Source organism: Quercus suber, unplaced genomic scaffold (assembly GCF_002906115.3).
Source record: "Quercus suber isolate HL8 unplaced genomic scaffold, Cork oak 2.0 scaffold_10, whole genome shotgun sequence".
NCBI lineage: Eukaryota > Viridiplantae > Streptophyta > Magnoliopsida > Fagales > Fagaceae > Quercus > Quercus suber.
This window is the reverse complement of record NW_027069476.1, coordinates 2,153,242-2,172,201: the sequence shown is the minus strand read 5'-3', so window position 1 is coordinate 2,172,201 and position 18,960 is coordinate 2,153,242. Positions and strand designations below refer to the sequence as shown.

At 34.6% G+C, this 18,960-nt stretch overlaps 2 protein-coding genes and 1 non-coding gene across 6 annotated transcripts; 1 reads left to right on the top strand and 2 right to left on the bottom strand.

Moving 5' to 3' along the window:
* Positions 1–5,803: 5,803 nt before the first annotated feature.
* TRNAL-UAA (transfer RNA leucine (anticodon UAA)) lies at positions 5,804–5,887 on the bottom strand. The gene has a single exon. It is a non-coding gene; the product is annotated as a tRNA-Leu (tRNA).
* A 115-nt stretch (positions 5,888–6,002) lies between these two features.
* LOC112039673 (splicing factor U2af small subunit B) lies at positions 6,003–11,656 on the top strand. Of its 2 annotated transcripts, none has more exons than XM_024072561.2 (5): positions 6,003–6,516; positions 6,635–6,716; positions 9,724–9,850; positions 9,958–10,435; positions 10,570–11,441. In XM_024072561.2, the coding sequence occupies exons 1-4, from the start codon at positions 6,184–6,186 to the stop codon at positions 10,415–10,417; spliced, it is 1,002 nt and encodes a 333-aa protein (XP_023928329.1). In that variant the 5' UTR covers positions 6,003–6,183; the 3' UTR covers positions 10,418–10,435; positions 10,570–11,441. The 2 variants fall into 2 exon arrangements, with proteins under 2 accessions (XP_023928329.1, XP_023928328.1); XM_024072560.2 differs by having other exon boundaries at positions 6,004–6,516; positions 11,352–11,656.
* Positions 11,657–13,301: 1,645 nt separating this feature from the next.
* Positions 13,302–18,145, bottom strand: LOC112039702 (histone deacetylase HDT1). Of its 3 annotated transcripts, none has more exons than XM_065777876.1 (10): positions 18,021–18,145; positions 15,784–15,854; positions 15,469–15,683; positions 15,321–15,343; positions 15,161–15,199; positions 14,905–15,074; positions 14,163–14,258; positions 13,938–14,028; positions 13,599–13,725; positions 13,302–13,526 (listed from the first exon to the last, which is right to left on the bottom strand). In XM_065777876.1, exons 1-10 carry the CDS (start codon positions 18,031–18,033, stop codon positions 13,463–13,465), a joined length of 909 nt encoding a protein of 302 aa, XP_065633948.1. In that variant the 5' UTR covers positions 18,034–18,145; the 3' UTR covers positions 13,302–13,462. The 3 variants fall into 3 exon arrangements, with proteins under 3 accessions (XP_065633948.1, XP_065633955.1, XP_065633951.1); XM_065777883.1 differs by having other exon boundaries at positions 13,599–13,710; XM_065777879.1 differs by having other exon boundaries at positions 15,321–15,334.
* Between the last annotated feature and the right edge of the window lie 815 nt (positions 18,146–18,960).

Sequence of the window (18,960 nt, the reverse complement as noted above, 5' to 3'; positions counted from 1 at the left end):
ATTGTGAGGCAGGCAGGCAGATATTGTAATACTACGTGCCTTCGACGTGGATTCTCCCAAAAAAGAAGTGCCTTCGACGTGGTTTCTGACGGCCTATATTACATTTTAGTTATTTGGTCTAATTCAGTTCATTTAGTTTAATTTGGTCCACTTTTATCCACTTCGGTCTATTTAGTCTATTTGGGTCCACATCAATGCACTTATTTAAGAATGGAAAATAATAAGTTTTGGTTGAAAGTACCTATTCTAGATTCGGATTTATGGAAAAATATGGATCTCAAACCTTTTTTTTTTTTTTTTTTATAATATAGATCTCAAACTTGTTCGCATACATATTGAACCTTTCTTTAATTTTGACTTTAGAGTGAAAAATGTATTACCTAAGGGAGAGCTTACATTGCACTTTACAAAAAATGCAGGGATTGTAATTTGGCCGAAATTACAACTTAACTCACCTGTGGTTTAGTTGAAATTTATGTTGCTTACCTGTAGTTTGAAATTTGACGTTTTATCCACTTGAAGTTAGCTTAGTTAAATTTCTTCAAATCACCTTGGTTAAAAATAGAGCTAAATATGTAATTTTGCTCCACTTTTGTGTCTCTTTCCTCAAAAAATACAAGATCAATTAAGATTAAATTTTAAAAGGAATTTAGCGGAACACTTGCATCATAAGATTTCAAATCACAGGCAGACAACTTATATTTTGATCAAAGCTTAGGAGGGTAAAGTGTCATATTTTAAATCACAGGTAAAAAACTTATATTTTAGTCAAACCACATGTGAGTAAATTGTAATTTGTCCATATTTTATTGATTTTGGGTTCTATGTATATTTGTTGACCATCTTCTAAAAAAATAATGCATTATTTTTTTTAAAACTAACTTAATTTAAGTGTATGTGTGTGAAGCTCATTCTTGGAGACTTGAATCATAGCTCTTGCCTCCCCACATACCCAACAAGCATTTATATTTGTGGAATAACCATCACGCCAAGGGTACCCAATTTTTTTTTTTTAAAGATCATATTTTTACAAGTCATTATTCTTATGTATATAATACTAATATATATAATTGAGTTTAAAATTTACACCCTTCTTAAAAAAAGAGTTTAAAATTTATAAAGATTTCTTATAAAATCTTCTATTTTTATACCATTAGAATTGTAGGGACATTGGGCCCAGGAGTTCATTATCTGTTATTGAGCCTGTGGCCTAAGCTGAGGACGAGGGTTTGTCCGAGTAGGATGAATCTTTGTCAAAAGAGACTGTGTTGGTAAATAAAGAAGTTAGTTTTGGTCATAATGGCTCAACAGGATAGGCTGAGGATAAATGCCTCATCGGCTAGCCAAAGCCGAGGTCCAATGAGGTAGTCTGTCGACCAAGGTAACGTTCCAGGAAGTTCTGTCAGTGTGGATAAGTATTGCAGAGACATCAGACAGGGAGAAGTCCTAAAATATCTAAAGAGAAAGTTGCTGCCTCTGCCTTAAATGCATTGTAGCTAACTCTCTAGTTGCATTAATGTGGAGATGATACCTGACAGTGGATTTCAATCTTACAGCTACTATATGAAGACTTATGGGAGGTGCTAATGGGACAAGTATCAACACCAGGCATCTGGCATGCACGTGGAGGAAAAAGATGAAAGGAGAAAAGAGTATAAAAGAAGAGAGAAGCAATGAAAGAAGGGGATCAAAAACCAAGAGAAAAACACTATATCATCAAGAACTAACTTTGTAATCAAAACTGAAAGAAATATATAAGAACAGATCACCTCGGACTTTGCCAATGATGATTTTCTTTAGCATAAACCTGTCTATTTACATTTTCTTGACACCTAAATCTACTTTAGTGTTTGTCTGATTCATTAAAACCCAGTTTTCCAACCCACTCTCTACAAATTCATTGTTTTGGGCTTTTTGGGCCTAAGTTCATCCACCTTTTTGGTTAGAAATCCAAATCTGGTCCTTTCAAGAATATTGTTGCATTATATTTTCTTTAAATAGTAGAATAGATGACAAAATCCTTATAGCCCACAAGCTCAATGGCTTTCCCACTTTCTTTCCCGTGGAGAACTCGAGCTCAAAACTTCAAATTCTCCATTCCAAGTGTATCTGTGTGTCTATATATATATAATACAAAAATGTGTTTGGTACCATGTTTCAAACAACATATTTTAAAATGTTATAAGTTTGGTATGTGTATGTATTTAAAGAAGTAACTTTATGACATTACAATTATTTTATTAATATTTATTAGAGGAGATAGAAGGTTCTTGGTTAGCGTGAGAGAGGGAGAGAGAATTGTAGTTAACGTTAGGTTTTATTAAGTGGGTACCACTTTTCTAAATATTTACAAAAATGCCACTGAACAATGTTACTTGAAAACTAAATGAGTAAAGACCCTTAAATTTTTACCAAATGCAAAATATTAGGATTTGGTTTTCAAATCATGCATTTTGGCCTCAAAAAACTGAACCAAATGGGCACTTAATGGGTAAGTTTATATATATATATATATATATATATATATGTTAATGGTAAGTCTTAACCCAACCCATTTGAATATTTGGGTTAAATGGGTAAAGACCCATTAGGTAACTAAATTATATAGGTCTTAATAGATAAACTTAATTATATGGTTCTTAACAGAAGGAAAAAAAAAAAAAAAAAAAAGGAAGAAAAAGAAATTACAGAGTTTTAAGGGAGAGAGTCCTGCCAATCACAGATCAAGCCTCCCTTCGATCAAGCCTATCTTCGATCAGCAACTTCCTCAGTTGGATGGGCTCTCTTCAATTGGCTAAATGCTTTGGATGCAGCAGATTTTTGAGAGGAAGAGAAGGGAGAGGAGGAAGAGAGAAGCTTGTGGAAGAGTAAAGGAAAAAAAGAAGATGAATTGAAGTAGAGGAGGAGAGGTATGAAAGTGAAAAAGAAAAGAAACAAAGAAAAAGAAGGGAAACAAAGCAACGGTAACAAGAAGTAGATGTGACAACACCAACTGAGCCAATAATGCACCATAATTACACTTTTGCATAGGCGGCTCTAAGTATAGTCCAGGGGTTCAAATGACCATTCATTTTTTTTTTTTTGAACTCCTTGGATCTTTTTTTTTTCTTTTTTAATCCTAGCTTAAATAGATTTGAATATGATCATCTTGGTTTATGACAATATCTTGGTCTTTTTGAATAATAATAATAAAAAAAATCCAATAACAAACAAATTTGATCTAAAATATAGGGAAAAATATAGTAAGCCTAACAACAAAAGTATAAATTTGTTCATCTTAAACCTTTAAAAAAAAAAAAAAACTCATTTAATTAAACTAATACATAAAAGTTTATTATATTTACATCTCACTTGGAGTTCACATAAAATCAATAATTAATATGTTTTTTGTATATAAAAACAATAGATGGTTTATAATATTTAATCTTAGCAATAATAATTAGTATTTTCATTGTATTAATAAATAATATGCAATGAGCTTATATTTTATCTTATACGAGAAACGCTATATTCATAACACTTTCACAACAAATTCTAAGTGACAGATTGTTATTGACTGTTACCGATGGGCAAAATATAATTTCAGTAGTGAGTTTAAGTTAGAACTAATAATTTATCACCAAAGATTTGTTGAGAAAGTGTTGTGAAAATGTTGTGCACATAACATTTCTCGTCTTTTATTCTCTTTCTAGTACATACTATGGACAAATTTGTAATAAAGAAATCACATAGACCACAAGTTTTTTTTTTTTACCCAAAATATATCTTCTTATGGACCCCCTAAAAATATATCATGGAGCCGCTGCATCAACACTCTCCCATGCCCTAGTTGGTGTACTATATGTTGTGCATCCATATCGTATTATAACCAAATTTTAGTTCTTACGAGTTAAAGCTTTGTGAAAAAAACTAAAATATAATGCTCCTTCCCTCACCAGCAACCCTCTGCAACAAAGTCACCGTCGCAAACTCCTTCCCCTTCACCATCCTACCCTCACGAGCAACCTTTGCTTCCTTCCTTCCTCAACCCCAACTAAGCTACTCAACACCACCATTACCTTCTCCACTATCCCTGATCCCTGCTCCACCACCAGCGGTGAACAACTTCACTATATCGACACTTACCGCCCTCTCCTTATTCTGCTCTATTGAACAAAGCTTGTACATCGTCCTTAACACATCTTTCTCCCTTCAATTGGACCCATTCACTAACAACGAAACCAACGGTAAAATGCCCCACAAGTATTATAGATAAAGGTAAAAGATAGTTGAAATAGTCCAGTGGAATCTATGAATAGTACCAAAAAGTGTAGTGAGACTTATGAATAGTAGCAAAAATAAACTGAATAGTAAAATAAGTTAGTAATGATTATTTTTACCAACTTATTTTACTATTTAACTTATTTTTGCTATTATTCTTATTTTTGCTACTATTTATGGGTCCCACCACACTTTTTGGTACTATTCATGAGTTTCACTATACTATTTCAGCTAACTTTTATCTCTATCTATGGTACTTTTAGTAAAAAAGTTTCAGTTTCAACAAAATAAACGAATCCCAAATAGACCCTAGATATTATATTCTTGGCAAAATATCAGTTACTCACTATTGTACAAAAGAAACCTCCTTAGAGCACTCACAATAAGGTTGCTAAAATGACTATTTTGTCATTTTAACAACCAAAACACAAAAAACACACACCACAGCAAAAGAGGTAAACCTAAAAAATTTTAACTGATTGCTACAGTGGGCTGCTATCTCTAGCAGCCCACTATAGTTGGAATGTATACATAAAAAAACATTTTTTATTTCCCCACATGCTCACAAATCACTTCACATGCATAAAAAGTTTGTTTTCTTTCTTTTCCTTTCTTTCTACTCTCTCACTTCTCCTATACTCTCTGCTCCAACCTTAATCCATATGAAATTGAATTGTGGACATCGGCATTGAGGTGAATCGGATTCATGGGCATTGGCATGGAGATCAGATTCGTGGGTTTGGATTGTCGATGCTAGTGGGTTTTGGTTGTTGGTGCTAGTGGATTTGTGGGTTTGGGTTGCCGGTGTGAGGTTTCGGTTGTGTTGTCTAGGTCTGAGTTGCTGTGTTTTATGGGTTTGGTTAAGTGTGTTTTTCTCGGTTTGGTGCTGGGTTTTTCTCGGCAGCAATGACTGTAATGGTGGATTTCTTGGTGGAGTTGCTGCGTTTTTTTGTTTGGATTTCTTGGCTGTGTTGCTCTATTTTTAATGGGTTTTGTGGTGGGTTGTTGATGATGATGGTTGTTGTTGGTGGTGGTTTTGTTTTGGGTTTTTTGTTTTGCAATGGGTTGTGGCTGCCACAGTGGTGGTGGTGGTGGCGGCAGTGTTGAGGTTGTTATTTATTGTGTTAGATATATTATTTTATTGTATTATTTATATTATTTTAATGTGTTGAATGTTAATATATAACCTTTACTGTAGGGTGTATTATAAAGTGAGTTTTTAAAATAGATAAAATAGTGTTTTGAGTTGCTAAAAGCTAAATTTTTTAGATGCTTTGCTGTGAATGCTCTTAGAGACTAGGCTTTATTTTTAAGACCTTATGCTTTTATTGTCTTCTTGTTTGATTGTATTTAGACGAGTTTGTATTCTTTGTGTTTACATATCAATATATTTTCTATCTTTTCAACAAAAAAGAAAAATGCTGGTAATGGAGGGTCTATTGGAGATAAATGTAAAAACAAACACGACGGAGTCAAACTTAAACTCAGTGCTGAAAGATTAATAATAAAGGTGTGTTATAATAAAAACGTTAAACGTTACCGCTGCAGGCTGTGGGGTTCGAACCCACGCGCACTTATGTGCAGCAGATCTTAAGTCTGCCCCCTTAAACCACTCGGGCAAACCTGCTGACGGTGTGAAGAAATAGCTTTTATTAACATATTTCCACATTATCTAAATCTTTATTTATTTATGATAGAATCTAAATCTTTATTTGTTAAAATATAAAAATAAATAAAACCCTAGATCAGAGTTTATAAGAGAGATACAAAAAGCAAAGCAAAGCAAACCCAAAGACCGAATGGTATAGACTTGAGTTTTGATGCTGATTCAATTACAGCTCTTATTATCAAAGTCAAGTCAATAATCAAACACACACACACACACACTGAAACGGATCTCAAATCCAAAATCCAAAACCAAACATGGCGGAGCACTTGGCGTCGATATTCGGAACTGAGAAAGACAGGGTGAACTGCCCTTTCTACTTTAAGATCGGCGCGTGCAGGCACGGCGACCGGTGCTCGAGGCTCCACACGAAGCCCACAATCAGCCCAACGCTCCTTCTCTCCAACATGTACCAGCGCCCTGACATGCTCACCCCAGCCCCGGCTCTTAACCCCCAAACTCAGCCCAATCTCGATCCTCGCCACATCCAAGACCACTTCGAAGACTTCTACCAAGACCTCTTTGACGAGCTCAGCAAGTACGGCCACCTCGAGAGCCTCAACATCTGCGATAATTTGGCTGATCACATGGTCGATAACTCTCTCTCTCTCTCTCTCTCTCTCTCTCTCTCTCTCTCGCTTTTTGATTCACTTTTTGATTTTTTTGATCTAATGTTTGGTTTGTGTTTGTGTGTGAGAGAGAGAGCAGGTTGGGAATGTGTATGTTCAGTTTCGTGAGGAGGAGCACGCGGCGAATGCGCTGAGGAATCTCAATGGAAGGTTCTACTCAGGTTAGTTTTTCTCTTTTGCCCTAACATTTGGTAATTGAATCTCTGTGAATAGTTGTACTTTTGCGAAAAATCATATTAGGTTTCTCACCAGGTTTGCTTTGTTGTAATTGATTGAATTGTAGTGGTAGGAATATATTGCTGTGCAAGCAGTGTTTCGTAAATGTAGCTCTATATACATGTATTGAGTTTGTCTATTTATGCCAATTTTTACATTTTTGTTATTTGAAATTCCTTAATTATGCGTTAAGGACTTTGGCTTCGAACACCAAAAGATTTGTTTGTTCGATGTGAAAATTATGTTTTGAGGTGATCTTGAGGCTATATACTGATCTTGCCTCAAGGATTTTACCTGATTTCGTATTTGAAGGATTAAGGTTTGGTAATGCCTCAATGAAGGGGACTTGACAACTAGGTTAATTGAGTTTGTGATTATGTGCATAATGCAAAATAAGGAAGATGGGGGCTAAACTAACCCATTCCCAAGCTATCTTGAAGTAAAACTATTTAGAAAAATGCAGTAGAGTACATTTGGTGCTACCTCAAGCTAAACATGACTAATTATAGGGAAATTAAACAAATCTAGCTACTAGCTAGCTTGAAGAAATTGTGCTTATAAAAAGGGAACAAATCTTTTTAATCATAAGTATGTTATCTTACTTTTTAGCTTATTTCTTATCTTTATTTCCTTTGCATGTATGAGTGCCAAATGGTATAGAAAATTTTCAGAGGGATTTTCTTTGGGGTTGTATGGGTGAGAAATTCAAATTCACTTTAGTTAAGTGGAATGTTTGTTGCACTCCAATTTGTGTTGGAGGTTCGAGGATCAATAAGGTTTATATATATATATATATATCAAGCATTGCTGGGTAAATGGTTTTGGTGATACAGGATAAAAGAAAACGAAGTTGGTGTTTCGACGACATTAGGGGCCAAATGGTATGGGTTTGTGGAAGAATATTAGAAGAAGATAAGATAACTTATTGCATTTTATAAGATATGATGTTGTTGATAGTTCTAAAATTTGTTTTTGGCATGAACTATATGGAGTGGTGAATCTACTCTTCGGGAGAGATATCCTAATCTTTCCCAAAATGCAAAAGATTCTTCGGTGGCGGATTATCAAGTGTATAGAAATAGTTGCTTTTATTGGAATTCTCTTTTCATTAGAGCAGCGAATGATTGGAAACTGGAATTTTTGGGATAGTTACTAGATGACATATGCTACAAATATTTGATATGTGAGGTAGATAAATTGGTATTAATCCTTTTGAAAAATCAAGGCTTCCAAGTGAAGAGCAACTACAAGGTATTAAGAGGAGGAAATTACTTTCATTGGCAGATCATAGTTTGTGCACCGCCATGGTGGCTTTCTTCATGTAGTGTGAAGTTAGGAAAGACTTTGACTATGGGTATTCTAAGGAAGTGCAGGGGGATCATTATTATGCATTGGTGCTTTATGTGTATAAGCCATGGAGAGAGTGTAGCTAATCTTTTTCTCCATTGTGCAGTGACTCAGGAATTGTGGCTTTTGGTTTTCTGTTTATTTGTTGTTTCTTGGGCAGTGCCTTAGTCTATGATATAGTCAATGTAGTCAAAGGAGAAAAAGATTAGCTACACTCTCTCCAATGAGGCGCCAATAAGGCTCCTTTAATGAGGCACTTGCCTTTAGAGCCTAGGCAAGTGCCCAAGCGCCTTAAACAGACTGTAAGGCACTTGAGGCAAGAGCCTTAGTGAACTTCAGCAACAAAAAAAGAAGGCAGGTTTGTAATTTGGCAAAAAAGGATTGTTCTATAATTCACTTTAGGTTAGCGGTTATCTTTCTTTTGCTTTCTTCTCTCTTTCACCTCCCTTTCTTTCTGCATCAATTTATAATAAATAAATAAATATATATATATATATATATTTTTTTATATCAACCATATAACCATTTACCTTTTTATATATATATATATTTTTTTTTTTTTAAATATAGAAGATTGTTGTAGAGTCCTTAAAATAATTAATATAGCCTCCTACAAATTTGAAGAATAAAAATAAAAATAAAAATTGTGCCTAATAAGCATTAGATCCATATGATTGAGTTCAGTATATGTATGGTAATTAACTTTTTTATTTTTTTATTTTTTATTGAAAGTTAAAGTGTATTTTTACATTAATTTTTCTTTTACCTCTAAAAAAAAAACCTTATTTTTGCTTTGGTTTTGCCTTTGTGTACTTTTGTGTAGTAGGGTTGCACAACTTCGCACTTTTTCTTTAATGGATTAAATTACATGTCAAAATATTAAAAATAATAATTTATAAATGTAGGTCGAATGATGTTGACTTATTTTTTATTTGTTTACAAGATAAGCTTGATAAGAATTATTATGTGTTTTCTAAAATCAAGTTTTATGAGAATGAAAATGGTAGATAATAATATTGGAATTTGGTTTGAATTTTACTTATATTTTATGAAATTGTGAAATTCATAGAAATACCCAAAATTGTAGCTATTGTTGTTGATTGGCCATTACTCTTGATGGACTACAAAATGGTAGGGTGATGGATTTAACCAGGGGGGCCCTGCCACAAAAATAAGTTTCCTCTCCATTTCTATTTGAAATGGACAGACTATTTCATGGTTAAAATATAATTGTGTCAAATCTAATAGCCGCAAATCTTATCCCAAGTCTCCATTTATTGCTGCTTGCATCCCCTGGGCCTTGTATTTTGATAAATCCTATAGGGGTAGTTATTTGTGTGCTTTGGCTCATAAAGGTAAACATTCTTGATTAGTTCTGGCATGTAGATTGTGTTGTGTCATTGCATTTACACCACTTTTACCAATAATTTCACTGTCACTCAGTTTTTGCTCTTTTGGGCTGTACTAGTAATAGTAATAGAAGTAGAAATAATGTTGTTAACTTCTTGTTGTTGCTATTATTGGTAGTAATATAATAATTGTGGGTGTAATTATTATTATTATGGAAATATTATTTTGACAATTCATGAATATCAAATGTACTAGGGCGTCCTATCATCGTTGACTTCTCGCCAGTCACTGATTTTCGTGAAGCTACATGTAGACAGTATGAGGAAAATGTATGTAATCGTGGTGGCTACTGTAACTTCATGCATCTGAAAAAGATTAGCAAGTGAGTGTTTTGGTGTGATAATTTTCAACTTGTAAGTAGTAGGCTTTCTATCTATATAAACCTATTCATGTTGATCTTCCTGATAAGCTTTTTTATGTAACTTTTAGGGAGTTGAGGAGGAAATTATTCGGGAGAAACAGAAGAAGGCGTAGCCGCAGTCGAAGCAGAAGCCGCAGTCCTGTTAGGAACCGTGGCTATGAAGAGCATTCACGTGGTGGCCGTGGTTTTGGTAGGGGTGGTGGTGGTGGTCGTGGTTTTGGTAGAAGAGATGATGACAGAGATTTCCGTTCCTTCCATGATAGGGGCAGGAGGCCGAGAAGCCGCAGTCCTGGACGTAGAGGGGAACGAAGCAGAAGCCCTGGAGGAAGGAGGAATAGGAGTCCTGTCAGGGAAAGTAGTGCTGAAAGAAGGGCTAAGATTGAGCAATGGAATAGGGAAAGGGAACAGACAGAATCTGGTGTTCCGAACCATGAGGATAACATTGACAATGACAGCAATGGCTTTGAACAGAATGATCAGTATAATGAGCCTGAGCAACATCAGCAGCATGATAGATACGATGATTAGCCCCATCAGACTTGTCTGGTTTGTCCCATTGCTCTTTTTAAAATTGATTAGGAAAAAAAAATGTTTCTTAGACTTAGAGAAGTGCATTTCTTTTTTTTCACTTAGACAACCCGTTTAGTTAATATAGCTTACTACCCATTTCCACTCTGCAGGTGGAGTACAGGTTCCCTGTCATGTGTTATTGAAAGTAAAATTCTTTTAAAAAATTTCTCCCCCTTCTAAAATGAAAAGCAAAAAGAATTGATTTATAGGTAGCTGAACATGAAATTACAAATTGATTGCTGCTATGCCTGTATTGTTACGCTTTAAATTTCACTTCCAAGTTAATTCAGGTAATTGCATAGATTTTTTTTAGTAGATTTCTTTTAAGTAACATTTGCTTTTCATTGGTCTTCAGTTGATGATCACTTTTATGCATGTTTATGTAATTACAAAGTGATTTTCCCGCAGGTCTCTAAATTTTTTTTTTCCTTTGAAAAATAATTAGCTTCCCATTATTAGTTACTTAAGTCAAGGGAATTCATGTGTCAAAATGGAGCATATATAAATTGAAATAGTTTCTGGATTTGGAGCCAAGTGGAAAGCACCTTCAAAATACGATTTTTTTTTCTTTCCTCGATTATAAGCCACTTCATACGGGATGTGTCATAAGGAAATTTCGTTGTTTTATTTTTTTAACATATTAAACTCTTCAAACAAAAATTTTCAGCTGTTCAGCATGAAGTTCATATTTTTCTACTTCATAGTACAAAATTAATTTGTCCATATCCCAACTGAAAAACAAAAGGGGATTGAGGTATTGTTTTTTTTTTTTCCACTCAATTTTCCTGTGAAAGTTGTGATCTCACCTACTGTACAAGTTTTGCAGGTTCAGGTGTTCCTGCTTCCCAGGATAGAGCCTCAAATTTCAGCTTACAATGATATTTGTATACAGGTTTGGCTGTCATTGTCTGTGGAGCATTGTGTGCAGGACCTGATGTGAGTGTTGTGAAAGCATTGCTGAAATCTCCTCAAGCTTCTTACAGGAGGAAACTGCTGAAAAATATTTTATCAAGATTTCTATTTTAGAGAACAGATTTAAGCTATATAGGACCTTAGAAACAGTAGTGATTTGATTTAATTATGCAGTTCCATCTGGTGCAATATTTTAGTTTTTTGACTGTAATGTTGAACTCTTCGAGTGTCATTCTGTTGTAGACTATAAGTATTAATTTGGCTATTAAAGTTTTCTTGGTTAAATTTTCTCTAGTCCAGTACTAGAAAGCTATTAGAAGAGAAGATGGCTGGCTAGCAGAGTTTGCCATGGAATACTACCCCACTAATTGGTAGATCTAGGGATAAGCTGTAGGCCCAGGCATCCTAGGTTCTATCCCACTAGGAGTTCCCTTGGACTTCATTATGCACGGTTCTGGTGGGGGGGTTATGTATCAGTGGCACTACCATAAAAAAAAAAGGTAGAATGTTTGATTTATCAAACCATAATTTGTTCGGGATGTAGCTTTTATTCAACCCATATATGGCCGCATTTAAGATTGATTCCAACAGGGTTAGCTTTTTATATTTTTCCTGGCTGGATATTTGCCAAAAAGACTCAAGAGTCTTCTTATTTTGGGAGAATCAACAAGACTGAAGGCAAAACACTTGTTCTGGCGCCCCCTTGATGTGCTTTGCCTTTGCCCAGATCGTGGGTTTCCTACTTTCCTTGAATCGTCCAAGAGTCACATGCTAGTGGTTGGTGCTCTTGCTAGGAGCTTGGTTAACTGGATGTATTGTGGTTGGAAACCCTCTTCATTGGTTCTCACTTGTCGTACTTGATCTGGTGGCAGCTTCAAATTTGATGGTAGTGTTTCAGCTAATTATCCGTTTTCCTTTTTTGGCGACCTTAATTAAAAATCTATATAATATATTTAAAAATTAAAACATAACATTTATCAGTGTTATGCTCTTACTGAGGCAGATCAATGTAGCATTTTTGTCCTTTGTGGTCTATTCCAATTCACTTTGGACCATTGTTGTCTGCTGCTGTCCAGTTTGGTCTACTGTGTTCCATTTCGATTTATTGCTGTCCACTTTGGGCTAGTTCAAACTGTTTTACAAGATGAACTATTTGTTTGTAAGAAGTACCAGAAACAAATTATAACCACAAATAAGACAGCTTAATTTTAAAAATCTAATATATTGTATTTAAGTATCAACTATACTTCCTTCTTAAAAAATAAAAAATTGTCAGCTATACTTTGTTAAACAATAACCACATCATTTTACGAAGAGTTTGAAACTAACACTTATAAGCCTCTTATCTACTATTTTTATTTTTCACTTAAAAAAAAAAATAAATCTTCACCTCCGATTAGTAATACTAATTTACCAAATGGAGAGATTTTACAGACTTTGAGAAATGACAAGATGGAATCACTGTTGAAACAAACAAGCCATTTTGAAGTTAAAAGCCTTGTAAATCGATGATAAAACCAGCTCTCTTTTATTAGGATCAACGTTCGAATCCTCCTCCCCGTTACTCTATCGAATTATTAAAAAAAGTTTAAATTAAGGTAACAAAATAAATAAGTTAATTGTGGATTCAATTGACTCAATTAGTATAGCCTCTTATCTAAATAAGTAATTTGAAGTTCAATCACACTTACACCAAAAACCAATTGGTATTTTGACATGATAATAAAAAGTTATCATCGTGGCACAATCAGACACTTGACAATTATATCCATGGGAGCAAAGATCACGTACCTGAAGCGCAACTTTTAAAATTAATGCACGCAAAGGATATTAACTTCTAGCACAACCAACAAGTTGAATGACGATTGATTTTAAAAAAATAAAAATAAAAAATAAAAGAAGAAGAAGAAGAAGAAGAAGAGAGAGAGAATTACAACATCAATCCTAAATCAGATTGCAAATAGAACTTTACTGAAGTTACTGTCAATTAATTCCAACGAAGTTAACCAAAAGACAGATAACATACTACACGCTTGCTTTATATTTGACTGAACATAACTTTGGAATTTCTATGTCACTTTACCATGCACTTCATTTCCCATCACTGTGTTTTGCCTTCGTATGAGACTGCAAACCAATTTCTGAGTTGAAAGACCTGCTAGGGCAATATAAATAGTTACACTCCCATCAAATAGGAGCAAGGTAAAAAGTGAAAAGACAGAAGTACCTGTTACACGAGTTGCAAGGGAATGCTCCTCCTGATTTTGGAGTCTGCTGCTTTGTCGCAGCCTTCTTTGAAGGATGAGGAGTTGCAACATGGCCACCACCTTTCTTGCCATCTGCAACAATGAACTCTTGAGCAGTATAAACAAAAACCATCGTGATCATCAAGACAAGAATTTACGCTAGATCTAGATCAGATTTGAGTACCATATTCATATAAGATCTTACACAAAAAATAATGCATGGTGTACACAATTCATTAAAAGCAACAAGTCCCTGCAAAGTCCAAACAGATCCAACCTGCTAAGTCATTACTAATTGGTATTAGTTAAAAATAACTCACCGGTATTCTCAGGAGTCACCAACTTTGCCTTCTTTTCAGGAACAGGTGTTTTTTGGGCAGATTCGAAGGGTCTCTTCTTGCCTGCTTTGGCCTTTGACCATGCAAAACAAATGTGCATTAATCAGTGACAATGACTGGGAGAAACTAGGAAAATTGAGAGGCTCAAAACATTTCACAACTCTTTACTAGATGAAAATTCACGTATATTTATTGAAATGTCTTTACCTTCATTGGCGTCTCTTCATCCTCATCTTCACTACTGTCCTCATCATCACTACTATCGTCATCTTCACTGAATTCTTCCTTGGTATTCACCTTAGCCTAAGCAACAAAACCAACAAACATAATTCCCAGTACGTTATCCTAAAACCAAACATGCAAAGTTTGCAACAAAACATTTGAACAAGTAAATTTAGTAACATTTCAAAAAAAAAAGACTTTCAACAACTATAAATCATGGCCAACTAAATGATATTAACCTAAATTTAATTAGAAACTATTGGTTGGCATAGACGTATCCTGATAATAGTATCTAACTAAAACATTAATCATCAATTCTATATAATTTTGGTTAATGCCTGAAGTAGATTCCCAAAAAATCTTCTCAAAATGGGAAAAACTATTATAACGGAATTACATATTTGTAGTAACAATACTAGTCTTTGCCATCACTCACATGATAAGATCTCAATGTTTTCAACAATTAACAAAAAAATGGAAAATGACTATTATTCATTATAAGTTCAGGTTGTAGGTATGCTGTGTATATCAAGTAATTGCAACATAGCCGTCTTCAGCTGACAACTAAGATCTGTAACTTCCAAAAATGACATCAGAACCAATTTGCACAATACCAAATGAAGTCTCAAGAAATAAATTTATTTAATCTGCACAAGTTGCCTTTCGCCAAGGCATAATCCAATTAATGAGAAGGAATACAGATTGCTAATCAGATAGATCAGAATACCTTAGCTTCATTAACATCATCTTCATCAGATGAATCATCATTCGAAGATGCATCCTTATCCACATCATCTTCGTCCATGTCTTCATCTTTATTTGGCTCCACAATCTTCACCCGCTTAGCTGCAGTAACGTCAGGCTTTGCAGCTGGTTTAGCTTGTGGCTCGTATTTTCCTACATCACAAGGAACAAAACAAATAAGATGCACAGGTGCCTAAAAGGTGAAATTGAAAAAACCCAAAATGGGCATTTGTCTATACCGCTATCATGGGCAACAACTGGAAAATCCTCTTCTGAATCTGAATATGTATCAAATTAAGAATTAGATTCTGAAAGTAAGAAGCATGAACAAACATAGAGAATGAGATGAACTTAAAAAAACAGAAAAAATGACACCAAAACATTAAAGCAGCAACTCACCAGAAACTTCACCCGTGATGACAATAGAAACATCAGTCAAGGAGATTACATATAATAACAAGAAAAACCAAGTGAATAAACCAGCTAAAATTATGGGAATAAATAGATTAGATGACACGTTCAAAGAGAATGGAGTGTAACAGGATATTGTTCAGGTGGACAAGCTTTATATCCGGTGAAGTAAACACTTCCATTTTTCCAGTTATGGGATAACTCGAATTTCTTTTCAAACACCAGATCAAAAGATAACTGGGGGAAATTCTCAGAAGAGAGTGTTCCAAGAACAAGCTTTTGCTTGTCAACTTTCACAAACAGGCAGACGCTTTCATTTCCTATGTTCTTCTTAACCTCTCCAAGACAAGCCTGCAGTATAATGATACTTCAGATACTATAGCACAAACATGGTTAATGCAAAAGAAAATGTAAATTGGACAATCAAAGATTATGGAAGATCAATAATAACCTGTGAAAGATGCAATATGAAACCATCACCAGGATACACCTCAAGGGGCTCTCCACTCTTAACCTCAGCACCTGGAAAATGTATCAAACAGCAAGTTTTATAGTAGCAAAAAACCAAACAAGAGATAATGGAGAACAAAGAACACCATTGTGGGATAGTTTCAGGATGAAATCAGAAGCCATTGTAACGCATACAACCAAGTACACATCAGCCGCACAAGAGCAAACATGCAGAGTCACACAATAGACAAACAAACACAAACTCTTTAATACACAGTGCACAAACATACATGAAACAAAATAAATGACTGCTTTCAACCACTTAATTCCTAATATACTGCTCTAAAAAAAGGAAACTGTTACATGACTCCCCCTTTTTCCTCCCCACCGGCCCCCCCCCCCCCCTGGAGGAGAAGGCAATCAAAGTAATATAAATTCTCTCCCAGCTTCGGATTTGATCGATTATAAAAAAAAGATAATGAACACCAAGTATGAGGTGGATAAGTTCAGTGGCAAGAGAAAATTTCCCTTTGCCAAGGTTATCACCATCACTTGCATTCACAATGATGATTCTGTGCATAGATTGATGGGGCTGAAAAGGGTGATCACCCTGAAGGACGAGCTGTTCATGGAGGTCAACCCCATTTCACCTGATGTTGTTTTATGAAGCAAAAATTACTCAGCTGACTTAAGGAGTCCTATACTACTTAGTTTAGGACCATTACACCAAAGCAAATTTTGTATATCATCTATTATACCATGCCTCCTATTATATACCTTAGGAGTTGAGTACGCATTTATCACCTGAAACAACAGGTAACAGCAGAAACAGCCTGCCCACACTGGAATATGTTTCAATGGGTGTATCTGTACCAGCCCGGACAGTACCCTAACGAAAACATTGGGAACCTTGGGACGTCTTCTTCATATGTGTGCTTGTTGATTTGTTTTTGTCTATACCATAATAAAGTATATGAAAATATATGAAGAAGAAAATAAAGAAGTAGAAGATAGAGAATGCAAGAAATTGACCATGGTTTGGCCTTAGATACCTAAATCTGTAGCGGAAGCCCTTTGATGGTTACATCTTTTATTATTTAGCTATATATTTACAATGAATAGCAGGCTAAAAATCCTAGACAAACCTAGAGTTACAATATTTTCACTACATATATGACTATGATTTGGTTATCAAAAAAAATATGACTATGATTACTTGCGCTCCAAGTATGATTGAATAATAAACAGAGACTAGAGTTTTATAACATATTTGGGCCTCGATATCTCAACCACATTTAATACCATGGTTTGGCCTTAGATACCTAAATCTGTAGCGGAAGCCCTTTGATGGTTACATCTTTTATTATTAAGCTATATATTTACAATGAATAGCAGGCTAAAAATCCTAGACAAACCTAGAGTTACAATATTTTCACTACATATATGACTATGATTTGGTTATCAAAAAAAATATGATTATGATTACTTGCGCTCCAAGTATGATTGAATAATAAACAGAGACTAGAGTTTTATAACATATTTGGGCCTCGATATCTCAACCACATTTAATGTGAATGCTAAGATGAGTTGCATTTTGCACCTATCAAGCAACAGATCCAATTGAAACGCAGAAGATTTTTTTAGTTTTACAACAATCAAACAAAACGTAAAACAGAGCATGTCATAGTACATTTCTCCAAAAACACCGTGATTCAGAGTACGATAGTATTCACTGGCCTATAGCAAATATCTAACACAACCAAACAATACAACAAGACTCAATACATGTTCAAAATTTATTTTCCTTCAAATTCTAGCCAAGCAAACAAGGGGAAATAACTATACAAGACCAAAATACTCAACGTAGAACACGTAGAGTCTATAATTTATGAGAAATCAAAGCCATGATAAGGAAGGGAACAGTAAAAGCCTATAAAACCTAACCATCTGTTTGGATTCCGAGAAAATTCAGCAAAAACGAAAACATGAAATAAAGGCAAACTGGCTCGGTCAAGTGGCCAATTTCCTTTTCTTAAGCACCAAATTGAAACAAACTCTGAGTTTTCCGAACCAATTTTCCCGTATTTTCTCGGCAATCAAACGGCGAAAGCGAGTTCCGTAATCAAGAAGCATAACATTGCACAAAATAAGATGAAATAAGAAAATGATAAACGACGAGGTGCAGAGACTACGAAACCCTAAAAATACGAAGATCGAAACGAGAAAGAGAGAGATTACCCCAAAACTCCATGAGAGAGAAGCAGAAGAGCAGAGAGAGGAGTGTGGGTTTTTCTTTCTAGAAGAGTCTAGAGCAAATGCCGAAAGTAGAAGTAACTGTTTACAGTTTCTGTGACTTGACTCCCGTTTATATATGGCGTGGCCTTTCAGTTCCTCAAGCTTTGAGCTTTGAGCTTTGATTCTATGTTACGCGCCAACTACCGTAATACGAGCCGAACCGGGCTCAGCCTCTCTCACCCCTCCATTTGTACAGTAGTAATTAGTATTAGTAAGTATTAAGTTTATCTCAAAAAAAAAAAAAAAAGGTATTGAGTTTAATTAAACATGTTTTCTTTAAAAAAAAAAAAATTAATTACACACTTTGGTCATCAACTTTTCCAAACATTTCAAAATGGTCTTGAACCTTTCAAATGTTTCAATTTTAATTTGTAATCTTTTAAAAGTGCAGTAAACTTAAAAATTCCATGTTATTCATTAGTTAATTGAAAAATATGATGCATTAAATAGAAACACTAAAATTAAACATAGATGCGTACGTGATCCAAGTGACAGCTAATGATAGCAAAGATGTTTTTTTTTTTTTTTTTTCCTTTTAACTTAATGCTAATGTAATAACAATCCCTAATTTATCATATTTTTAGCTTTGTAATTGATTTTAGGATTTTTTTTTGTCACATCATACTTTTCAATCCACCAGTTAAGAATTGAGACCTTTTTAACACACATGTAATATAGTTAAGAATTAAATCAAAACATTTTGAAAGGTTAAAACCATTTTGAAATATATATCAAATTAATGAACGCTCAAAACCTAAGTAATTAAATCTAAATAGTAATTGTGCGGGCCAAATTGTTGGTTAATGGGTTAACTCCTTTATTGGGCTCACACTTTATTTGTTATGGTGGGTGTATGAGTATCCTACAATGGGAGATTCCTTAG